Source organism: Falco cherrug, chromosome 7, assembly GCF_023634085.1.
Source record: "Falco cherrug isolate bFalChe1 chromosome 7, bFalChe1.pri, whole genome shotgun sequence".
NCBI classification, from domain to species: Eukaryota; Metazoa; Chordata; class Aves; order Falconiformes; family Falconidae; genus Falco; species Falco cherrug.
The window spans coordinates 56,992,579-57,019,668 of record NC_073703.1 but is presented as its reverse complement, the minus strand read 5'-3'; the positions used below and the strand labels follow the sequence as shown (position 1 = coordinate 57,019,668).

The window sequence follows — 27,090 nt, the reverse complement described above, 5'->3', positions numbered from 1 at the left end:
CTAGTTCAGGCTCATTTACATCTTTTGACATCTAAACAGTTTGTAAATCTGGCCCCAAAGGTTTAAATTTAGATACTTAAAGTTGGCATCAAGTTACCAGAGTGCTGAAATAAGCAACAAACCCATTCACGATACATATCAGATAAAACATTGTGAATCTTTTTTTCATCACTTCTGCGTTACATGCTATTAAGACACACACTGTCAAAAACCCGACTGGCATTCCTGGCAGAAAGTAAGTCAACTGTAGCACTCTTTGCTGGATTTGAAAGAATCATGGGATCACAGCCACTCATCCTGAATGCTTATCATAAAAAAAGGAAAGCTTCTGTCAGAAGAAGGTGGGCTAGAGAACTTTTAAAGTTTGTAGTACATTTGCTCAGGAATTTATTGGAGGGAGAGGACCAGATAACTAATGCCAAAATGCAAGCTGTGTTACAAAAGCCAAAAGACACATTTTTTCGTGTCACAGGAAGTATTTTATCAGGTAGATTCTTCATTACTGAGGATGGAAAATACAGTGGCAGCTGCATAATAAAATAACCCAGAGTGGAACTGATCTATAATATCATCACCTGCAGAAAAAAATAGTATGTATAAAACAAATGGCCAAAGCAAAAGATATGCTAATAATAAGCTAATGGTCTTAGAGCTATTAATATATCCTGCATTTACATTAAATATTGTCTTTTAATGCAAGCCTGTCTTCTATTCTTAACAAAATACACTGTTTTCACTGTTTCAAAATCTCCTTTCACCAATATTTTGGGTACACTTACAAATACAGGCAATTCTAAACTTTGTGTGGGTAACAAAACATTGTGTACTAAATATACCACAGTATTTCCCCATACATTTTTCTTTTATAACAAAGAAATCAGAGGTATCATTTCAGATAGTTCTGGAAAACTGCCTCCGGGTTTTGTATACGCCATCAAATCAAAATAAGAACCGAAACTTATTTTTATCATTCAGTCACGTTTATCAAGAACTATATTTCAAAAGCAGAAAATGGCCTCCAAGTTTTTCTGTAAGTTAATGTGCTCTTAACGCAAAGAAAAAAATGAATTAATAGTACTTTGCCATTGGATTATACATTTGAACAGCAAGAGCCCAAACCAGTATCTATTACACAGTTTATCAAAATAGATATATTTTATTGGCCTAGCTATACCAAATATTGCTGGGGATTAGCAAGATGTAAAAAGAATAAAACACAACAGTGAAACAAGCTGGAATGGCTGAAATCTTGAGACAGTACAGCATGTTTCTTCTTTGTATTGGTGGGTGGGGATAACAAAAGAAAGCAATAAGCAGGCATTCAGAGGTAGAATAAAAAAATGTAATCGTGATCTTGTCCATCTCAGTTAGTCTAGTGCAGCCTGTTGTACAGACAGAAGTACAATCCGCCACTTGAAATATTCTAACAAAGTACTGCAGGGATGGTTCTGCATGGAAAGACCATGGGGAGAGGGAAAAGAAGGCAGGGGGTTGACTCAGCTCCCAACTAAATATAGCGGGAGTACTGTCTAAATGATACAACTCAACCCCTACTGAATAAAGTGCATACACAAAGTAAATTAATAAAATTTTGCAGGCACAGTCACTGCTATATCATTATACAATAGTTATTTGGAATATTTCCATCTATCAATAATGCCATCTGTCCCGCCCAATACAAATGGACTACAACCCATCTGGCTTATTTTTTTCTATTGATTACTCTGCTGTATGAGTTAGCAAAACTGCTTATAAAATCATCATATTACATGACACTGTCATTAAAAGATGTGAAGTAAAGAAAAACACAAGATGAGACTTAATTGGAAAACTGTCAGTTCTTCTTCCAGAAAGTTTTAGCAATGCTATAAGCCTTTTTTTTTTTTTTTCCTACTTAAAAAAAAATATATTTTAAAAAAGCTCTAAATGCTAACTACTGGATTAGGCACAAACTGTTCCACCACACAATTGTTACTACTTCTGACTAGTTATGTTAAAGAAGCTCCCTAAATGCATCTCCTCAAGAGTGTCAAAATATCCCAAAGCATGCGAGGGAATCACAAAAGAAACTGTGGAAAGAGTGTAACTTAAAAATAGGGTGGGGGGAAGCTGCTGATGGCTGGCATTGTATTTGTTAATTACAATTATTTTTGCTAGGTTTTGGCTTTGATTGTTTGTTTGTATAATTCTCTTTATGCTATTTTTGCAGCCGCTGTTTTTTCTAACTATTGCTTCCCTCAACTAGATTTTAATTTCTACAACTGCAGCCTGTTTTTGCTTTTGATTTTAATCACTGCTTCCCTTAACTATATTTTAATTTCTCCAACACCCACTACTTAACAACAGCGCAGCCTTATCCATCTGCGGAACTTAAATGCTTACTTTAGCTCCCTCGCTCTAGATCTCAGTTCCTACGATAAACTTTTAGTTTTAACAAAGGAAATCTGTCTTGCGTATGTTCAAAATGTTAATGCAAAAATCTTTTTGTTAGCCCGGTGTTTTTTTTTAAGTGACACCCCAGTGGGGCTGCTTTCTTGTCATTCCCTCCCCGCTACTATTTTCTTTCTGCTGCAGTCTTCCACCCCTCCACCAGATTTCTGTTTTCTCTGTCACTCTGAATGGCTTTTCCAATGACACTATGACTCAAAGGGACACAGGAAGGAAGAAGAATGAGGAGCAAGGTCTGGATTCCAGCTCTAAGGACACAACCCTTGATGACTGTGGGTAACTAGAGTCCAGGGAGGCAATGCCCAGGGTTATACTGGAGGGGTGAGGCTGCAGGGAACAGTGCTGGGAGCACAGATACCGAGCTGCCATCTCAAGTGAGGGAAATCAGGGTGACTGCAGTGGAAATGAGTAGTGTAGGAAGCAAGGAATGATGCTGGAATAAGGAAGGGGCCAGAGGCTGGGTGACTGAAACAAGCTAGAAGTTGCTAGGGGTCCAGCCTGCTTACTATTTCCCCCCTCTCTTACAATCCCCTCCCATTCTTGATGCTCACTAGAGCCACTCCTCTGGTAATCAGTGAAATAATTTGGTTATTCTGAAACATACTCAATTTATCTTTCTCTTCATAATTAAAGAAATTCCTAAAATACAACTATTACTGCCAATATGTCAAGAAGTCCTCTAAAGTCCAGGTGTGTCTGACCCTGTGGTCTTATCTCAAATGAAGCTTTGATCAACATCCTGTCTTAGAAATAAACCTTTTGTGTTATATAAACACATCCAGAGAACAGTTCTCACACTTGTCTTTATATTATGTTCGGTTATGGCCAATTTGTTTGTGCCCTAAAGAATTTATACAACCCTTTTTGTGCTTTACAGACTACTGACATCAAATATGTAGAATGATTCAGCTGAAGTTGCTGAACAGTATTATTTATGTAGAGGATATTTACCAGACATCACTATACAACAGAACGCTCACACTTTTTTTGGTGCTCTAAAAAAAACCTTTGGCAGTTTTGATGCATGTAATTTAGTCACTGTTAAATACAAATAGCTCAATCTTAATATACCACCATGTTGCTATTAAATAGAGAACATTCAACAGAACAGAAATGTAGTCTAAAACCTGTGTTTAAGACATAATTAGTTCTATGGCTTATGATGTATAGTTTACAAGAAACAAGTTCTGAGATGCATTGTTTTGTTTGCACAAACCCCATCCTTTTTCCATGGATGACAGAAGCAGAACAATTTCAATTGAGACACCATTCATTCTTATTAAGTAATCTGTAGGTTGCTGCTGATTCAGGCCTTTGGACACTGTTGGAAATACAGTTCAAGAATAATGAAATACTTTTGGTTTGGCTGACTTAGTTTACTTGAAGAAAACAGAGCATTATTTGAAGTCATGGTATCTGACAGAACTGTCTGTTGTAGTAAAAAATAAAACCACTCAAGGGTTATGCTACTTAGACTCTTAAGCACAATGCCTTTAGAGTAAAACTACCATGTTCTGGCTTCCACAGAGAAAGGCACTATCTTACAGCACCCAACAGGCTGCTCCAAAGAAAGTTTTAAGATATGGAAAAACTATAATTTCACTGGCTCTATGGAATAAACGAGGGAGAAGTACAATCGCCATACCATTTATCAGTCATTTCACAAAGTTCTTCCAAATTTCAAACTTCACTGTTTTCCTTATTCTGAGAGTAAAGGAACAATTCTCCTAATACCATGCCAGCTAATGCTTCTCCTCCAATAAAAAAATCTCTATTTCCATTAACAGGACCATTGTATTTTCAGGGCAGGACAATTCCTCCCTCTGGTTCCTTGTAACAGAAGGGTCTGAAACATCTTTTTCTCTGCTCTGCTGTGTAGGCAAACCCTCGTCAATCAAAAAAGTATGCATAGCCTGAGGAAAAATTCAGTTTCTCTGTCTGAACCTCCTATTGCCAAAATTATAGAGAAAATGGAACATCTGGCTGCTAATAACATCTCTTTCCCACTGATATTTTAATTTTTTCCAAAGCATTTTTAGATTGTGTTGTAGCACACACTACATCATCTGCTAATATTTTTTTGCTCTTTCTGATACTGTCATTAATGAGTATGATCTGATAAGATCTGATAAGCACAGCATAAGACTGACAAACATCCTCTAGGATTGCTTGGTGCTCCTCTAGGATATTTTTTCTTAAACATTCCTGAAAAGTGTTAGGCATCTAACTCCTCATGGAAGTAAGTGTAGGCAGCAATCCATTTTTAAGCTATGGCTTGAACAATCAAAAAGTGACATGAGCCAGATATTAGTAATAGCTCTAAAGCAAGCAACCTCATCAGTGTTTTTCACATAGCTGAGAAAGTACTGCCTAGTCATCTCAGTAAGAAGAAGAAACCAAAGACTCAACGAAGAGTAGCTGGTACATGTATTAACTATAGGAGACCTAAAAGATTCTATCTGGAAAAAGGAAAAGTTTCAAAGAACTGGCAGCCACTACCAATCTGCCCTCAAATCCTACATATGTAAAGCAGGTAGGCTTTGTGGTCATGGTGCATGGTACTAACCAGTCACACAGCAAAAACTTGAACTGCATTAAAAAATCTGAACTGAATTCAGATTCAATACACTGGGTCTCGAGGGGTAGTAAACACTATTTAAGAGGGTCTTTTATTCATAAATCAAGGTGGAATGTGTAAGCGTCTAAGTAAAGCCTACAACTCTACTCAGAAAGAGAAATGCCTAGTGCAAAGACTGAAAGTGAAGGCAAACAGGAGGAAAGTTTCAGATACATTTTTCCATCTTCTACGGCAATGTTAACATATACTATGCTTCCAAGCCATGTATTTCCCTGAGAAACCATAATAATTAGTTATATTAAATTATACAGCAATTATGCAGTTACTAGTTTTTTTACTCATTTATGGAGCAGTTATGTTTTATTTACAATATTTGTGGCTTTTTAATGCTTGCAGGGTGTTCCATGGTTATTTAAGAAAAGTGGTACATACATAACAGAAATGATTATGGTATTGTTATAAATCACTGTGCAAATTATTATGCTGTTAGAGATAATCTAGGGTCAAGCAATAGACAGGCACACCCTGATCTGGTCTTAAAAGTTCAGTTGAATAATAAGCAATAATAAGCACTAAACTGCTAAACTCAGTTGTCATGACAATATTGCTTGTAAGAAAGAGTGGGGAAAAAACCTCAGCAGAACAACTCACAAAAAGTTGGAAGTAAAACGCCCAGTTCTTATTATGCAAAAATATATGGGCAGAGGAATTCAAATAAGGTATTGTTCACATTTTTGTTGGAGGAACTGACTGCTCTTTAACATACTGCTTTGGGGAATTAAGGCAAAGTTAGTGATGAATATAACTTTCTATTAAGCAATTTTCTTTCTCAATTGTGCACAACCATTTATGAGCCAGAACAAACAGCTCAATCAAACCTTATTGTATCAGTTTTACTTGAACCCCTTGGAAATGTACTGAGAAAATTCTGATATTACTACAAGACTTAGAGAGGGGAAAAAAAGACAACCCAGAAAAAAGAAAATGCGTATCACAACTACCTTTTTACATTCTCTCAACTTCTTCTGCCATATAGAGCGAGCGATAGGAATGTGCTTCCTGTCAGTTACATAGCAGCTGGCTGTGATCGCGTGGTGGAGCGCAGTCTTTTGTTTCATAGCTTGAAGAACTCGCTCAACATGACGGAGGGAAACCATGGCCTCAGCCCATATGCCACCGCTAACAAGCTGCATCGTGCAAGGTACCAGAGCAATCTGTCCAGCACAGTAGAGAACATCTCCAACCTAGAAGAAAGGAAGAATAAGTACGTAAGACTCTGGGAGTGTATAGAAGGCAAGGGAAGCACTTTTTTTTCAGGTAGTTTCTTTCAACAGTACTGTTCTTTGACATCATTTGTCACAAATGAAGCAAACATGCCTGTGTGAAGACAGTTTCATAGGGAATTTAACTACAATATAGAAACAAAGTACTACAATAAAATTTAACCTAACAGTTAAAACAAGGATGTATGTGTCAGCTCCAAACAGTAGCATCTGATGTTACTCTCCGTTACAGATGCTGGATCACACTGATGCCCCAACATAGTTAAATATTCTTGCTTTCTGATTTGGAGTGATGATGCACGCTATCTTTGGTTCAGTGCTATTTTTTTAAAACTTCCAAGTCTTAAGTTAGCTCTGTTTTACATAAGAATATGTAAGAAAGTATAAGTATATATCTGTAATGTCTTCAGTAAACTAGTTTAAAAATACCATAAAAATAATACTTGCAGAACAACTAAAAGACTGTGCATGAAGAAAGTCATGATAATCCACCAGAAGGCAAAAGGAAATTGCAGATTGAAAATAAAATGCAGAAGAGTGCCACTTGACCAAAGAGATGCACTCATCTTTTGAAAATGGAATTAAATGGGTGGCTAGATATACCATCAACATATGTTTTAAGTTGAACTGCAATGCAATTACTTTGGGCTGAGTTTCTAAAGTCTTCCTGGCAACACTCTGAAGACCTACTTTTTTTAATAGCAGCCAGCAAAGGAAACTATTTATTCTTACTATTCAGACATCTCAAACATTTATTATAAAATCTTAATGTAAATATCAAAACTTTTCATCCTCTTATGCTGCACTTCACTAGAAAGTCTGTATATTTCCTGATCAGTGAAGCAGTAAATTTTATTCAATATCAAAAGAAAACTAAGTATAGAAGTGGGAAGTAAGGTGGGTGTAAACAGCTTTGAAGTCAGCACAGGAAGCATTTTGCTAGGAATAAAGAGAAGGAAAAAATGGACTGTGCAAGGAATCTTTAGGAAGAATTTTGCAGAACTTACCGTATAAACTGTAAAAATTCCTCAGAATTAAGAATAATTAAAAAAGAAATCTGTCCTAGAAGACATGGCAATCAAACCATGTGACAGACCCATATGCAACTCCAAATCTGTCCTCATAACTGTCTGTGTCTCACAAAAGACTCACACATGTAACTATTGGAAAAGTATCTTATACAATTTGGCATACAAGTTCTATGATTAGCAGCTGAAGAGGGGGAGGAGGCAGAGAGGAAACATATCAACTGCCACCCATCTACTATTTAAATTGTTTTAAATATCTGAAATATTGTTTTGATAATGCTATATATAATCCTGAATTTGGAAAAAAATATGTAAGTAATATTTTGGTTTATAAGAACAAATGGTCTTTTTTTTTTTTTTTTTTTTTTTTTTTACAGTGCTATTTTAAAATATGTGCCATTGAACAAGGGAGTCCAGCCAGCTACGAAGTGGCATACTGACAAGATGAGAAACAAATTCAGAAAGATATGATTCAGAGGGGCACAGGTTTGTTTTTAAAGCAAGCCATTCATTTTCACCTCTTGAAAGTGAAATCCATGCATCAGTAAAAAACTCCAATACAGGTAGTTCATACTTCTGCAGAAAAAAAATCACACTGGCAATATTTCTTCCCTTTTTGCCTGTTGGGCTGCTGGTTTTCCATGCATCACCCATGTTAATTATTAGGTAGACAGAAGAGCTGTTCAACCAGTTCACTTCCCCTATTCTTGAACAGATTGTTTGAGACATAATATGAATACTAATTAACGATAAAGTATCTGTCAGTGTTTTGAAATACGGACCCGGATTGCACGTTCTTAAAGTATCCTGGATAGTTCTGATACAATTAGCCCCACTGGTCATAAGAAGGTCAAAAAAAAATCTGAAGTATTTGAGCAAAATTGGCACTGCTTTTGGCTTAGATTCAGTGGGAATTTTGCAGAGTTCTCCAAAAACAATTTAAAAAATCCCTCTGTTCCTAACATACTTGTTTGTGTCTTAAGATGTAATTAACAGAAAAACAGTGTTCCTAACGTGCCACCATGTTACAGAGGGGTGGATACAAGGGGGAACGAGGGCAAAACGAGTCAAAACACGGCCACAGGTTTGCAGCAATTGTGTTTCAGGAGAATGTAAGTTAGGGTAAGGGAAGGAGGAGGGATGTTTCTCTTCCTCTTTCCCAGTGACTTGGTCTTGAAAAGCAAGCATAAATAAACAATCAGCAGGGACAAAACAGCAAACCGGTACAAACACCGTTTTAGCAGATTTCAAGAGGTTGTCTCCAGAATGTTTGAAGCATCATATTCAAAACTGTTAGTAGAATAAAAAGCATTTAAAATGGGGAAGACATCATAGTATCCTGTTCACAGTACTGAAATCTTACAACAGGAGATGTCACAATGTATGGTGTTATTCCCTGTGTTGTGAAAGTGTTCTGCAAAACCCTGCTAGAACCTTGCAACAGTTTATCTTTTTGGAGCATCTACAAGGCTAACAGAAGATCTTTCAGGCTATAGATTCACAGTGTATCAAGTCTAGAGGACCTGCATATCCAGTGAACTCAGCATAGAAACAAAACTACAATATAATGGATGTGTATTTATACACTAGATGTCTCAGCTTACACTGATGATTTAATTTTCACTGCAGCCCATACACGTATTTCCAGTGCTAAAACTTCATTAATGATTTGACAAACCTAAAATAAATAGACTTGTACTGCTGTGCTGGTTAAGGCTGGGGTAGAGTTAATTTTCTTCATAGTAGCTAGTATGGGGCTGTTTTGGATTTTTACTGAAAACAGTGTTGATAACACAGGGATGTTTTTGATATTGCTGAGCAGCGCTCACACAGAGCCAGGGGCTCTTCTGCTCCTCACCCCACCACACCAGTGAGGGGCTGGGGGGGCACAAGGAGCTGGGAGGGGGCACAGCCGGGACAGCTGGCCCCAACTGACCAGAGGGGTATCCCAGGCCACGTGATGTCATGCTCGGCATGTGAAGCTGGGGGAAGGAGGAAAGTGAGACATTCGGAGTGATGGTGTTTGTCTACCCAAGTAACCCTCAATCATGATGGAGCCCGGCTTTCCTGGAGATGGCTGAAGGTCTGCCTGCTGATGGGAAGTGGTGAATGAATTCCTTGTTTTGCTTTGCCTATTAAACTGTCTTTATCTCAACACACGAGTTTTCTCACCTCTGCTCTTCTGACTCTCTCCCCCATCCCAGCTGGGGGGAGTGAGAGAGCAGCGCGTGGTGCTTAGTTGCCAGCTGAGGTTAAACCATAACAACTGCTGAGATGCTCACTTGTACCAATTTATTTCCAATATATCCCCACAACAGTAAAGAGTTTATAAATAGGACCTCATGCAACTCGACATTTCTTCCCTTTTTTTCATTTGTATCACTGCAAGTTAAATGAAAGGTGAGTCTTAATAAGCTAATAACATAATAGTTCAGCAACTGTTTTGCACAGTTAGCACAACTGTAAATAATCAAGGGAATGCAGTAGACAATCAGAACCTCAGAGTATGCAATCCATACCCTACAGATAGGAACAATAAGCTCTTATTTGAGAGTTATGACTTTTCGTGGTATAGCTATGCTACAGGAATTAAGTGTAATATAGACCTAGATCACAGCTAATACAGAGGGAAGACAGTATAGTAGCAAATTATTATTTTATTTCACCTGGTTTTTTTTAAGTTGCATTCATTTTTCAGGGAGGCAGAAGGAAAGGATCTATGGTACCATGGAAAGGAAAATTTAGAAGAACTTTTGGTGCTACTTTGAACTGTTCTATCCCCAAAAAAGTTTTTAACAGTACTTTAAGTTACCAAAAGGACACAACATATCTCCCATAAAATATAATTCAGGAAAAGAAAGAATAAGAACAACAGACTTAAATGGACATAAGAACAAATTAGACATAAGCTGCTAATTAGCAAGAGAAAGCTGTAATTATTGCTACTTAGAAAGAAACAGAAGAAAGAGGATACCTGTAGATATACACTGAGTTTTGTTTTGTTTTGGTTTTTTAATGAAAGGCCAACAGCAACTACAGAAACTTTACGAAACATTTCCTGCTGGTATTATTAAACTTGCTAGGGATTAGCTGGCATAATACAAAAACTGCAGGGATCTTCCAATGGAGAGATTTCAGCCATTCACCCCCAGGTATTTAGGCCAATGTTAATAGTTGCACCATATGAACAAATGTGTGTTTCTTGGAAAGGATGGAGTCAATATGCAATCAGCCAAATCTTTGTTACAAATGCAGTTTGGTGTCTGAGTGACTGCTGCCCTTTAAGAGGTCAGGGTGTACAAAAGATTCAATGACCCCTTGACCTGACAGTGAAATAACCCACCATTATGTTCAGCCAGTGTAAATAAGCATAACTGACAACGCACTAATAGGCTGCCTCTGGTCAGCCATGTGTACCTCTGACCTTAATGAAGACCTAAATCAATTAATACTTCAGGCAATAAAGACCTCTGGCTGATTAAGTTAGATAGAAATCATCTTTTCTAACGGGATTACAGCTGTAAGGTGGTGAACTTTTTATTTAATGTATGATAATCCTTTCTTCCTAGGGCCCTCTTATTTTAGCTAATGACGTTACAATTACTTCTTGCAATGTGAAATCTTTTATTCAACTACCTAGTGTGAATAAAGTTTTAAAGGTACCGTTTAGACCACAGTAATTGAAAAGCTTTGAGTTCACACTATGAACACAAATTGTATCTGACTAACGTGGTTCTAATACACCACAACCTTCAATATAATTCTAGTTTTTCTTGAACTGTTACAAATTTGTAGTCTAAAAATTCCATAAATGAGTTGATCACACACAGTTTAGTTTGACACAGGCTTTCTTTTGAGAAAATGTGTACAGTTATCAGCTAAAAGAAGAAGGATATACTCCTAAATGAAAAATATGTTATGATTATCTTTGACTAAAGAAAATTGACACTAGTAAGAATCCACGTATAACTTAACACAATGCTTGCATATCGTACTCAAAACTCCAGAACTTCCTTTTAAATAAAATAATACTTTTTCCTAAATAGGTCAAAAAGTTTAATTAATCAATAGTATATTATTTCTATCTTATTGAAATAGCTCTAACATTTTGACAATTTTCAGAGATTTAGAACTCAGTTTTCAAATGCTGTGATTCCACTTGCTAACCCTCATTTTGGGATGGAGCTTCATGTGTTTCAAAATCTAATCAATCACCTAAGCCATGAGACTATGAAACACTCACCTTTTTGCGTTGTTCTTCATATTAAAGTTTTTTTATCAAAGTGTGATTTAAATTTTTCTCTTTGAACATTTATATTTGTGGGTTTAAAATTCACAGGACATACTTATCAAGAACCGAAATAAAATACTGCCATTTCATGGATGCTAAACTAGGCTTATACATTTTTTTTTTAATCTGCAGTTTAACAAAATTTAAATACACCATCCCACAAAGTCATATTTGACACTGAGCACAGTGTCATAATGCTATCAACACACATAAAACTCGTGCATTTCCAAATTGGAAATTACACTAAAGAGAAGTTTCATGTCATGCAGTATGCTAGACTGAGCAGCCCAAAACCTGGCAGTTCTTTAAAGAGGCTATTAACTCGACAATGCACCTGAAAAAGCCACAATATTAATTGTTATGAATACTACATCAACTTCAAAATACTATGTCTGAATACCTCCTAGTCATATTCTATGCTGCCCAACTGTAAATATCTCTGCAATCCTCTAAAAATCAAATAATTCAAATTGAGCCTTTAGACTGTGCTGTATTTACAGCAGGAAATCTCATATAATACATCCTGGAAGGTCTGTAGTACCTTGAGGTTTAACAAAATGCTATATGCACAGACTTGCGAGGGACGATCAGATCAGAAAGCTTAAGAGAAGGTAAGGTTCAGCTTGAAAACCTTTTTTAAAAAACTGTTCTGTCCTATCACAGAAAATTGTAGTATTTGCATACATATTTTTGGCAATGTGTTGGTTATATTTAAATCGTGATCACTGCCAAATCAATTTTATTCTGCTCTACAACTGATGGAAATAAAAACCACACACTTCTGATTTACAGAAGACAAAGATTCAGAAACTGATTTTTTTCACGAAAAACCCACCCCAAAAGCTGTCATTCACATTCCAAGGGAGTATGAGACACAAAACAAAAATAAACCTAGCTTTTAAAGTCAGCATCTAGGAAAGGTTCCAATACAGTGGGTAAAAAAGGCTTGCCATCTAATACATCTGTGTGGGCATGGCAGCGAGGCTGAGTCTTCTCCAGGACACTCATTTTGGTCCACTTGGAATCTCCAATACACAGAGAGGAAATTAAGAAAATGGAGGGAAAATATTCTTGACTTACTATGTATATTTTGGCCAATGTCCTGTACTGGCATACAGGGCACATATTGTTCCTTTATGGAAAATTACAGTAGACAGTTCAAAGACTTAATTACCATAGAGTATAAACTCTTCTCCACACCCTAAAGGATGTTTTTTCCTAAATAAGAAAGAGCAGCCTCCCTACCTGAAAAAGAGCAAGCTAACAAGAGTATTAATCTTTGATGCATTTCTTCCTTGGGACAGTGGAATTCTAGTCTTCATAACTATAAATCTGTCACCTTTTACAAAGCCTATCATTTACTCTCAAGCTTAAAAAAAAATAATAAAATCACAAGTTCTCCCACAACCACATTAGCAAAATCTGCCAACTGTGAAAAACTGCAGAATACTCAGCTTTATGAAAATACCTTATCTAAAAGATGGAGTAAAACCAACACCCTGATTATCATTTACTCATTTCTTATTCATATCACTTTGAATAAAGGTGCCAAACAAAACAAATAATAATAATAAAAAAGAACTAAGATTAGTCTATTCCAGAACAGTTGGAGTTGGGATGGGGAATAAGAGATCTAATCAAATCCATATTTACCAAGAAAAGTAAAGGCATATTTCAGGTTCCAGAAAAACAAGGTGGAAAAGATTAATACCTAAAAGTGTAAAGTGATGCAAATGACTCAATGTGGACATGGACTATTGAGGAATGGATACCACATTTTTCGAAAATGCATACTATACCCACCACGACTGATCGTGTTTTTTAATTAATTATATATACCTAGGTAAGGGAGGATAATGGTTGTAATTCACTTGGACTCTTAAAATATCTGATACAGCATATTTGGAAATTATTTTTAACTCTCCTAATTATAAATGCTGTTAACTAGCTGATAGTCTGTAAGGAGAGAGTAATGAAAAAGCCAATGTACTGAAGCGGGGTGCCGTAGGGATTGGTATTAGGCCTGATTTTGTTTAACATCTTCATTAAGTCAATGGAAGAACGGATTAACAGCATGGTAATGAAACCCACAGAGGATACTAAATTACAATGTGCATCAGTAGAAATAATAAAAATGGACACAGTTTTTTGAAATAAAAGCAGGAAATAAGAAAATGAGACTTAACATAGGAGAAATGAAAACTCATGCTAGAACATATGGCAAAAATTTTTTGAAATACAGATATTCATAACAAGGGAGAAAACTTGACTGCATAAGTGCTGAACAGTTTATATCAAATCGTAACTGCTCGTTACTAGAAGCAATTTCAGTATAGGACAAAAGAAGATAAGAGTCTCTGTTCTCATGAAACAGGTCTAATTAATCAGATCTACCAAATAATTGTTCAAGGATAAGTAACAGCTGCCCTTGGCTAATGAAAAGAGTGACGTTTTCTACAACGTCAGAAACTGATAGTATGCCCTTTAGGAAAGGTATGATTTCCATATTGCAAAATGAATGCTGTAAAAGATCAGGTGATAATCAAAGTTTCAGATGATTATTCAGAGCCGGTAAGTACTTTTTTCCAGAAATTTTTACATTTCATCATCAACACTGATTTTTGGTTTACAGGCTAGCATAGCTGCATTCAAAGTATGAAAAGCATTTTAATCTTCCAGGGTAAAGATATAAAAATTCCAAAAACACTTTTTTAACCCCACGTTAAATGGAGACTGTCTAAACCTTACATGAGGTTACATAAACATTCATTTGAGGTTCTGGCACGGTTCATTTGTGCATTTGCTATTTATGACTATTATCCTACATTTATTTTGATAAGGATATCTTTACAATATATCAGCATTCTTTCTTTGTCCTTTCTGTATTAAAAAAATAATAATATATATGACTAGTATTTTCACATGACATTCCTCCCTTCTTGATTTCTACATTTTTCTCTATCTATGCTTACAGTTTCAGTGGACTGGAGAGCATATATAATAGGAGAGAGAGGTTACAAGGTAATTGTATCCACACACTATATATATAAAGGAAGATAATGAAAAAAGATAGTGTGATGTGATATCCTTATATTCCTGTACGTGCTTATAGATTACAGCCTGTGTCTCTACTTGTATCCTTAAACATACAATCTACTCAGAAAGGGATTGCATAATATCCTTCTCACATTAACTGAAGTTTCTACTGAGAATGGCCACTTACAGTAAACTAAATCACCAGTTAAAATCACTGCAGTGATAAAGCAGTTCAAGAACGCAAAGCAGAAATTTCTAGGTTGAAGCTTTACTAACAGTAATGGTGCTACTGCTGAAGGCTGCACCACTGTTCCAGAATACAGCAGCCAGGGAGAATCAAGATTGCAGTCATTAAAGCCTCTGAAGAGTGGGTTTTTTCCATTCTTACCTGTCTTTACAGTCTTTACTCATGCCAACTGTCAAATAGGTTAGTGTGATTATAAACAGATGAGGGACAGCTAGGCAGAGAAAATACTCTGCATTGAAAGGTGAAAGCTGTTCATCACATGACAGTAATTCACAGTGTATGAAACACATTAACACCGTGACATTCTATTCTTACAGAAAAGATTTCATTCCCAGCCATCACTTGGCTTAATATTCTTACCCAAAATATGCTTTTCATGAATGTCACTGGCTACTTTAAGATACTGGTTTGCAATAAATGGGAGTCAGGAAAGAAACACTTCCATAAAACAAGAGTGAGTTAACTGAAAAGAGTTAACTGTAATAACAGCATTAAGCTAAAAGTGATCGTTCTCATTCTAGCCATATAGTAGTTTCGTACTTTACCTGTCCTCTATGTAAACCCAGTCTCACATGGATTTTACTTATATCTATGACTACCATAATAATAATCAACATTAAAGCACTTTACTATATGTTAAAGATTATTTAGTGCGGAAGTACAACTAATAATAGACATCTCTCAGTGGAATTGAAACTTATTCATGCAACTAGATGTACATGCACAGTACACATAACAGTAATGCATCTAGAATATAACACACAATATACAGTATTTATCACAATCTTTTACCTATTTATTCATATTATAGTGACAATACTTCCTTATATAACAGCATAACTTTCTCTGGGGATGCAACTTCCAATGCAAAAATACAAGTCAAGTTCTGATTATACATATAGAAACCGAAACTTGCAACAAAGATCCACAAATACACCTAATATTCTTGGCCAAACTAATGCCATATTATGTTTTCTGCATCATAAATTAAATCAAACTTAACAAAGAGATGCATTTGGGTATTAGGAACCCCACGGTATCAGCTGCAAAATCTGGCTGTACAGGCAGAGTCCATAGTTAAAATTCTGAATTCTGAGCAGTTAAGACATGACCCAACCTATAAACTTAATGAAATTATAAATTGACAGTGACAATGTATTATACATTCTCATATAATATGAAATACCATGTTCATGAAGTGCAATTCAAGAAAAAAAAATGCATTAGGAAATAACACGCTTGTTACATGCATGCAATTGCCTATCCTGAAGTCTAGACTCCTAACAGTTAGAACAAAATAAAATGAATGGATATTAGAGAAAGACAGCAACAATCTGAGAAATACTCTAAATATACTCATCCAAACACATTTTCACAACTTTTATTTGCTGTACCCTTAAACGTGGTGATGCAAGTCGAGTCGGACTTAAAAGAAACACAATGTCTGCGTGGCTGGGTTCGGACAAAATGGCCTTTATTGTTTATACAAACTATTTATATATCTTAGACAGTGCAGGTGTTAGACCCTGATAGGTTTTTGTGTCCTCCTTCTTGCTTGCCATTTGCTGTTGCTGTAGGTGCCCGTATGCTGCGGTTCTAAGTTCTGATACTTCACATCCTGTTTACATACCTGACAATTTGTGGCTGACTTAAAGGTACACGGCTAAGTCTTTGAAGTCAACTAACTTATCTGCAGACCCGCTGCAGACCCCGACACTTAAACACTGACCTTTTATCAGAATTGCACTATGGACAACATCCCAATGTAAAATATCACTAAATTCCCAAATGTGCAATCAGGCAGATTTGACTATGTACTTTTCAGAGGCCACATTTTCTCTTTAGATTGGCAACACTTTATGACAAGAATTTACTTACTGACTAAGTAGTAACATGTAGCATTTAAAAATCAAGTTTCTGCAACAAATTATATTTTAATCCTGTGTAGTGATTGGACTGTAAGTGTATTCTAATTATATTTTGTGCTGTAATACATATTCATTTGAGTATGGAATTAGAATCTTGTATTACACATTTTCTTGATTTTTTGTAGGTTTAGGTTGGTTTTTTTTTTTGTTTGAGTTTTTTTTGTACATTCACCTTATTGTTTTCTTGTAATATTTATTTTCATAGAATTGTCTAGATGGTTTAAAGGGATAAAAGTTAGGAACTGGAAATCGCAGTATATTGACAGTATATTAGTAACTGATAGATTACTAATAAAATATGTAGCTTGTGTTCTGCCAACCAAGCTGCAATCATGTTTCTATCCATCTTAGATCATAAAGTGAGGTCAAGAATCAGTGCTTGCAAACTTACCATGTGCTTAGCCTTTTTATTTGCATTATTAAGAAAAGTAGTTATTTTGGCTAGTAAAATCTAATTGCAGAGTCAAGCCCTTTGATATAAAAATGGGTACAAAGCAAAGTGTTGAAGTTAAAAGGGGGTAAATAAGAGGAAGGAAGGGGCAGAATGCAGTAAGGAATAATCCTGTAATCAGGTTAATCAGCTGCAATATTGCCAAGACCCAGGTTCAATCCCTTTGGCCTTTTCCTTTTATCCAGTAATGGCAGTGCTGTTGCGGCAATGGGCAGTCCAGAAAGCACACCTCTCAGTGTCTCCTACTGGCACTGTTCTAATTTGTTTAAATAAACTAATGCTCTTGGACCAAGACTCTGTTCTGTTTCTTGATAAATGTCTTAATCAGGATGCTAGAAGTTAACATAGGATGGAAAGATCCCTCTGACAAAAAATATTACTAAGGATCTTACAATGAAGGTTAAACCAAAATTGACACATATCCAATTATGATTTCTACCTTGGTAATCCAACATTATCAAAAAGAAATGACCTACTGAAATTCCAACTACTATGAGATGGCCATTCTTACCTTCTAGCTTTCTGAAATGCTGAGCATTTAGCAATACTAAAGATATTTAACATAGAATAAGCCTTATGCTACAGAACATTTAGACTGATGATCCTGTACGAACATGAATTTTGTGAAATATTTAGGCTACTTCAAAATAAGTGAGATGATAAAATGGAAATCATGTGGAGAAGGTAGATTTAATTACATTTTTGAAAATAAAATAATAATACTTACAGAAGCCTAATGTGAACACGAGATGTGATCACAAAGTTCTCTTTGAAGTATAATGGTTGAAACTTACTTAAGCATAGAAACAATGAATTAGAAACAGTACCAATGACATTGCTGTCAGAAAATCTTTGAACTTTTTATTTGAATTTTATAAATAACCAATAGAGTACCTCTTCAAAAACAGAGGCTGTATCAAAGTCTACAAATTATGCTGAGAATAGTTTCAACATCTAATTCTGCTTTTTGAGCTTAGAAAAATTATAGATGCTTCACTGAAACCATGACCTCGTATGATAATATGAAGGTCTAATATTTTGTTCATTCAGCCTACCAGAAAGATCTAATTATCAGCTAAACAGTGCACATGTGGTATCTGAAAAATAACAAAAATGTCAAAATTTCCAATGATGGAATATTTTTGTATAAATTTTATGTTCTACTTACATGACATGTAAGATTGAAGTTGCATGACTTGACTGTTCATCTATCAGTTTTAAGTAATGTTTTAGGGTTTTGTGATGCGATTGTTTTTAGTTGTTAAAAAAAGTTTGGCCTAAATTCAATCAGCAAGAATTATTTGTAATGAAGTCCAGTGAAGTATAGTTAACACACAGCACCTTTCAACATGCGATTCCTGAGTTTCACAGGACATTTCACAGCATTTAACTCCAGACCTCTCAGGGTTTCTGCCCTTCAGGCATGAAGGAGTTAAATCTTATAGCTCTTCAATAGAAACAATTACATGCTGTTGCAGAAAAATATCACATGTTGATAGTGAATAATTAAATGCTCAAACCAAAGAGAAATGAACTATTTCTGTGATGTATGTTTTGAACTTCTAATAGCTAGTCTGATTCTTCAGAATAATAGCTGTGTTAGAATCTGTGTTAGAAGGGCACTAAGAAGGCACTAAGAAGGGTATGAAAGAATAATGCATAAAATATGAAGAAAGGTAGAGAAAGAGAGTAATTCCAATGGATATTTTTATTTGTTGTTTGTAAGGTTAACTCAGTGCCATGGACATTATTGTAAAGGAATGTTATTCACTGTACACCCTGGCCTTGTAAAGTGATACAATGCTTTGATTTTGTGCAAAATTTAGTAGAAGCAAAAACTGCACCTTGCAGGATTAGGTTCTGGATGCAGAACAAGAGAATGGTGAATTCCAAATGAAATAAGCCCTTTAAACCACCATGAGAACAATATATCAGCTCAACACCATCCCAACACAGGAAATTGAGAGTTAACCAGTGTACCCAATTTGAAATAATCTGCTACAGGGATCTGGTTTGATAGACCTTTGAAGGTCTTCAAAACTCTCACTAATATGTTATTCTCTAAAAAATATTCCCATAATTCTGCTGTCTCCCATCATTCCTTGCCTCGAGATTCATCTGTCAACTTTGATGCATCTTTAAAAGTACCCCTCCAAGCCTAAAAACCATGACTACAGACCACAGAAGAGAACTCTTTGCTTTGAAACTATCTGATCAATCAGAAGATCATTTACCTGCAAGCATTATTTGGTGAAGCTAAAGCGGCACATCAACCAGCAGCATCTGAAGGCTGAGGCAGCAAAACGTCAACAACAAATTGTCATTGGCATTCCATTTATGAACCTTCAAACAGCATCAGATCTTTTCCATGGGAAACCAGATCAGGTCAGACTGGAGCTGAATATTTCTTAACAAGCTAACCATCAAAAGAACTTACGTTTTGAATAAAAAGGCTATCATTTGTTGATTTGAATATCAAAGGGATCCACTGCAAACTCCCAGTCTAGAAAAACCTCCCTAAGCTACACCAGACAGGTGTTTAATAATCTATTATTAAGGCACTATTTTAGGTTACTCAGAATCATAAAAAATAGCTGTAACTGTGAAGCTGCAAATGGGACTGCACAAAGAAATGAATGCTATTAACATACTATTAACAATTCAAAAGAATGAGTTGACATACCAATCAAACTTGTTAATTGACTGTCAATGGCCTGTCCCTGAATATACAACATGACTGCATTATATATTTCAAATGCTGACAGGAAGACAGTTTCATTTGCATTAACTTCATAAACTGATCAACAACCAAACTGCCACATACATTTATAATGGGAAGCTGAATCATTTCAATATTCATGCAGCTCTGTAATTGTAAATTAGGTACTGGCAAACAATACAATACTGTACGTACTCTAAAACATCCTAAATTTCTCTGACCTACTTTCTTTTTTATTTTAAAAGAGCAGTGGAGAAAAGTTGTCTCTTACAGAGATGATTATTACTTTAATTTATGGTTCATGCCTTAGGCAAAATTTGTTTGCAACCTAGTTTGCAACCTTAGTTTATAACTCTACTCTAGATGCATAACTGGTCTGCAATATATGAGGCATGCAAGGTGATGTAAAATTTTTCTTGCTTCAGTTCTGTGAAATGTAAATACCATTAAAATACAGAGCAAATCTGTAAAAAAAAGTGAATGAAAATCTGTACTATTTCCCTGCTATGACACAAAACAGATGTCAGCACTGAAACCACTGAAACTTCCTAATTAGACACTGAAACATGTAATTTAAAGTGGAAAGTATTGTTCTTGCACATTCTTCCCTAAAGTATTGTTCTTGCACATTCTTCCCTACGTCCTAGAATTTATTGCCCTCAGAGGTCCTGTCTATATAAAGTATGTGTCCTAAAAATATCTTGTAATTACACCCATTCAGTTTCATTGGGAAAGACAGTGATAGCCGCCGAAATGGCTGTGATAGTGCTGCCATTTTAGCCAAATGGTTAGTCAGACATACTCTGAGCAAAGTCACAAATCATAGGAGTGGAGAGCAGAAGTGCTTGTGGCTCTTCCATATTTCTGCACATATTTATCAATCCAGTGGAAATGACCAAGGGCTGGTAATAGCAGGAAAACGACAGAAAAAATTCCCAATGCAAGACACAGGCCAACATTCGTCACATTTCTCATTTAGGGTCTCCTTCTGCAACACTTACTGTCTTGCACGTCTGCTTACTAAACAATACAGTTCTAGCTAAGATAACAGAGAAGCCTTCAAATGTTATTAGTGACGCTCTATATTAGTATCTATTTGTATGCTTGAACCATATAGGGTAGATATAAAAGAAGAAATTCAGTTTTATTTGTTCACGAAGTCTTATAGGCATATTTATCACTGTTTATATAGAAATAATAATATCTCATTCACTTTGAGAATCAGAGAAATGAAGCTAAGCAGAAATGTTGCAAATTAGGATTAAGTTATGAGGGTCTGGAAGTGTTCCACTGAAGGCTAGGTAGTAATTGATGGGAAATTCTGAAGCTGTCAGGTCAGTCACATTCCCTCTATATCTGTATGACCTGGAGGAAGTATAAGCAACTTTTAAATGTCTCAACTGTAAATGCACGTTGTCTTCTTCCCCCCTCTTTTATTATTACTACTTTCATCCTGTCAATCCAGCAGTCACTTCCCTGGCTTTAAAGTTATTGCTAGAAGAGCCAAGCACTATACACTAGCATAACCATACAGATATCACATAAATGTCCAATAAATCTGCACTCATGACAATCTTCTCCTACATTTCCTTTCAGATAGAGAATATCATAGGACAATTTCTCTGCTATATATGTGAGCTGCTATATTTTAGACTTTATTATTTGTAGTATAGATGTAAGACTGAGAAGCAAAAAATATTCATATTTATTGTTCTAGGAATGGCAACTGAAGAGTAGAAAGGCTAACAAACAGAAATAGAAAACCTTTAGAAAAGCTGAATATAGTGGAGCCACTGGGGTGATGGCAGTCCCAAACCATCCTAACTGGTAATCATGAAAGATTACTTATACTACAAACTAGATATTAGCTTTGATATCTTCCTTGAAGTATAAGCTGAGTAACTGTCATACTGAATAGCATTTTATGATGGGTACTGCTAAGTTCTTACACTGACAAAACACAGAACATTCTTTCAGGTAATCAATGTAATATAAGCAGTATGTGATTAAAAGCATTTAAGACATGAAAAGTGTCAAGGTAAAGAACAGCTCATTACTCAAAGGATGTGGTGTCTATAAAACCAGCCATCTTAGGAGGAGCTGGTCATTTATTACTCGTGCTATTAGTAACACACAACCACAGTGAATTCAGTAATTCAGGCTCCAGGATTTATAAACTTTGATCATAAAATATATACATATATACAGCTGAAATATATGCACATATACATATTACTGTAACAGAAATGATGTGACGGATGTTCATGTTTCAAAAAGAGACTTGATTAATTTTAAGAAGCTACAGTTTGTCTGCACTGCATCAAAATCAACATTTGAAATAGTCACATTCTAATTTACTTAAATACACATCATCAACAAATTTTTCAAATTTTCACTATCTTAGCTGAAATCTTCCTGACTCTCCAATAGCCTGTGGCCAGCATAGCTTTCCTAGGTGAGGATAAAAACTCTGTCCTTGAGAAGAATGAAACTTTCAATCATGCAGATAAAGTCCCATCCTTGTGGGAAATGGTGCTTTCTTGGAGATCAGCATGAGACTAGAGAAATAATTTGGACGCAAAACTTGATTCTCACAAAAGTCATGATCATTATCTTTTAATTGGAAGACAGGCTTCTCAAACATTATGGACATTTTATAAGACAAAAAAAGGATTAAGTCAAACACTTCCAAACAGCACAGAGCTGCAGGTATACCGTTTCTTTTGGAAGAGGATGGTGAGTACAAGAAATGTGTAACCAGTGTCTGTGCTGAATGCATTACTGTCAGCTGCTCGGTGATTAACGGCAAGATCAGGACTTGTATTATACCGTACTGCAGAGGTAGAAGGGTTCAAGCAACTAATCCCATTCCTAGTTCATAACTGAACAATGAGCAGCTTAACACAAACCTGTCTGTATTTGCTGGTTTTATACAGAAAAAGTGAGAAGAACAAATAAAAAATGTATTGTAACTTACTGAGAAAATATTCAGTGGATTAGATGCCTAACAAAACTATTCTCGCTTGCATTACAGTCCTGTTTCCATTCCCACAGAAGAAACGTTATTTTGAGATTTGCTTTAGTCTGAATCACTATTATAATTCTTTAAAATACAGTAAGTAAAAATTTAATTTAAATGGTTCACCCAGATGGATTGAAAAGAAGAAAATATTAAAGAGGTCAGATGTTCCATATTTCTAAGCATTTGTGCAAAATCAGTGCTTGTTTCGTGTGGGAAAGTACAACAATATTAACACTGGCTTATATGTACATCTTGCATACAAGTGCCAAGGAGAATGCAACAGGAAAAAGAAGCAATTTCATAAATCTAGAATATACCTTGTATTAAATATATAGCTCTAAAATTAGTCTAATTGTTAAGAAACTATAGGAGCAGCATAACCAGGAAGGTAATTTATTGATTTCAACTTTAGTTTTAGTATTACGATACAGGGAGATATATAAACAAATACTCACATATACATAATATTAACATACCAGAGATGAAAACTGAAGCGCTGATTGGGAGATACCAGAAATCAGGTTAGATATATCTGTATTTGATAATAAGTGAAATATAGTTGCATTTACATTTGAGAAGATAAACCTGAATCTATTTTCAGAATGTTAAGTTATGACAAACATATTAAACCAATCAACATTAACAAACTAAAGTGATTTTCTGAAATTCTCAACAACTATGGGAACAATGTATTTCATCCCAGGAGTTTTTTTTTTCTTTATTTCTCAGGCATTTTAAAGGGTAAACTTGAGAGAATGAATGTTTTGTAACCCAGAAAACTCACCATCGTCCAGTCTTTACCTAATGTCTACATTTCATTTAAGGAATTCAAAATGATTGCTAACTTTTCAGAATTTAGGAAAAAAAATAACCTTGCAGATTCGTTACTGTTACAAAGAAGAAAGCTGGAACTTCACACAATGTGAGCTGCAGACAGACTTGACTGAGATTCTTTAGGCATTTCCTCAAACACAGAATAAGATCTGACAGATTGCTTCACGTGAGGGAAAGGCCCAGAAAGAAAATGTTAAAATGTCTGGCAAACGTTTAGTAACCTATCCATTTAAAGATTATTCAAAGCTTTTCCATCCCACTAGCAGAAGACTGCTGCTACGGTCTCCAGAGGACTCAGTCCCAAATAAACATACCTTATTATAAATCTCTTTTTAACTTTATGTGCTCTTTGTCCAAGGGCTGAAATCAATGTAATAACTCCAGAAATTATACACATTTGATATTGTTTGTCAAAGCCCAATTTAGCATGACTAGAATTCACTTATCTACCAAGAAAATTACAACAAAATTAAACCAGCAGGAAACAATGTGTCTCATCTAAGCATTTGTCACAGAATAGCTGCAACATTTGTAAGCCACATTAGTTGCACGACCCCAACATAAGAAAAAGTAAATCAAACATTTTTCAGTAACACATTTGCAGTTAGTCTAATATATCATTTACTACACTCATCCCAGCTTTCACAGGAATCTCATCCTGTTCAATTGTCATCATTATAATTACCCCCTTTCCACAGAGGCAAGGAACTGGCACGTATGCAGAGAAGTAAACAGCAGCCTCTTCTGCTGGTGGATTAGGCTCAGCATTGCCAGTCTTGTTTATTGGGTATTTGACCTTCACAGGAGCAGTTCTCAGGTGCCCCTTAATGACAGAAAAATCTTGTTAACTAATTTAAAGCTTTTAATGCCCAATTTTCTAAAGCAGGAATGTCACTGCAATTTCTTCATTTGATACATTCATGACTTTTACTGCCATGAAATTAGACTGTTGTAGAAGTCTAGCATGTTACAGATTTCAAAGTGGCATTGATCTGCTGTATCAGCTCTGATCAACCTCAGATTGCTAAGGCAGGAAGAGGGCTTCTTTCTCCTCTACACGCTAAGAGGGTTTCTTTCTATCACAGAAGCATTGGGTTTCTCTGTCGTAACTGGTAAAACATGGATGAACCTAAAGATTATAATTACCCCTCTCTCTAAAACAAAAAATCTATTAGATCGCAACAGAATTAGTCTGCTGTCTTTCTTCCACAAAACCAAGTATGCCATGTAATTTACAATGCCTCATTCAACCAACTCAAACTCTAGCCATTATAAAGCAAAACTACAGGGTTTTTTTAAAGTTTTGGGTTTTTTTAAAAGGTAAAGCATATAGTTAGTTTAAAAGTTTACTACATCCCTTCCAGGAATACAATAACAATGATGCAACAACAACAACAACAAAACCCAAAAATAAAAATCACCATAAAGCACTGTTCTACTATTTCAGTCTAAGATAAGTATACAGCAAAAAACATGATGCAGCAGTCCAATTTCCTGCCTATACCATGTACCTCGGAACTCCTGAAGCCTACATAGTATATGGATGTGCTATGTAATCATTTAATTTATGAAAACATTCCACAGCACTCAGAATTTGTTTTAGTGTTGAACCGATTAGTTTCTTTATATGTCTTGTTATATGTCAATGTCTTCACAATTCATGCTGTGTTTTTAAACACAACAATCTACATTACCAGACATGTCAGTAACATGAAAACTACTATTTCCTATATATCAAAAGTACTCCAGCAATAAGGTGCCTAGGTGACTCATTCAACTCTAAATGCTCCAGAATTTTAGTCTTAGACTTCTAAAGCCAGCTTCTTTATATGCTGAACTCCTTGAAGTCTCACAGATACTTCTGTTGAGGCTCTCAATGACCGCTGAGAATTTTGATCCGGCAGCCCAGAGACAAAGAATCCATAGTTCCCCTTCAGACTTTAAAAAAAAAGTCTGTCCCTCTGTAATATGTGTGTTTATGTAAGTACATATATATATATATATATATATATATATATATATATATATACACACAGAAATAAAAATAAACATAAGCATACTACCAACACTATCTTTCTATACTATGTATATCCTGGTTATAGATTAAAGTATTTTCATTCAAAAAATGAAGAATATAGAGACAACAGGAAGACTTTCAAGTGCTTCAGAGACCTGCACAGAATAAAAAAGTATGGGAGGGTGATCGAGCTTGATAGGTCAAGATATCATAATTAAGTATTAAAGATCACAATATAACAATGAAAGGGAAAGTAGGAAGAAAATGCAAATCTATAAATTATGTGAAAATATCAATTCTACTGATAGTCAAATGACATCAGTGGAGCTTACTGCGATGCAATGACAGCTTAAATGAACACCTCTGTGAGCAGTGTAGGAAAAGTCATCTGTAAGGAAATGTGGCAGAAATAGCCACTGATTTTTGTCTATGGGAGACATACACTACACACCAGCAAAACAATTTCATAGCACTGTAGTTTGCATGTTCCCTCCAAGCTCAGATACGGAATTAGCCCTTTAGAGGAATCAGACTATAAATGTGCAAGTTAAAATTCTATATTAATTGTATCACTTAAATTTCAAAAGCAAGCTATTCCCACAAGTTGGTCAGACTGCACAACTTTGATTATAACCTTTTATATATCCATTATTAAAATTCATTCTTATTTACACAGTCACATCTACATTTTATGTGGGAGCCCTGCAACTGCTCTACAGTTAAATCTATGTTTTCTTCTCTCATCTGCTAGATGGCACGTAGCTTCGAATGGCCTCCCAAACAGGAATCTCTCATGTTCTGGTAGTTCCACCTTCCCTGACCCGTTCACATAGCACCATCATCACTCTCCTGACAAAGCAAGGACCATGCCTCGTTTCATTCACCTGATACTGTAAACGAGGAAGAGCAGGGAGTACTGTGGGTTCCACTGGCCCCTCTGCAATATCTTGTTCAGCAATTTGAAAGAGTATGGAACTGGCAGGTGCCTTGAGACTAAGAAAAAGATGAGGAAAGACAACTCTGCTCTCCCCAGGCAGGAACTCTATTCAGTATCTCTCAGAAAAGAGAGGAACATAATTTTCTCTAGTGCTGAAGTTACATGAGTAACAAGATAGTGAATTACGGTATTAATCATGCTCTATGAATACAAACGGGCACTATTCCAGAGTTCTGGGACTCCACAGAAAGAAAAATGAACAATGAGAGCA

General features: G+C 35.7%; 1 protein-coding gene across 3 annotated transcripts in view; it reads right to left on the bottom strand.

Moving 5' to 3' along the window:
- The window catches only part of DPH6 (diphthamine biosynthesis 6), a 210,215-nt gene that overhangs the window by 57,504 nt on the left and 125,621 nt on the right, over window positions 1-27,090 (bottom strand). For all 3 annotated transcript variants that reach the window (XM_055716488.1, XM_055716490.1, XM_055716489.1), the window contains one exon: window positions 6,028-6,270. In XM_055716488.1, the coding sequence (XP_055572463.1) occupies window positions 6,028-6,270 (243 nt within the window). The remainder of the gene's footprint in view (window positions 1-6,027; window positions 6,271-27,090) is intronic.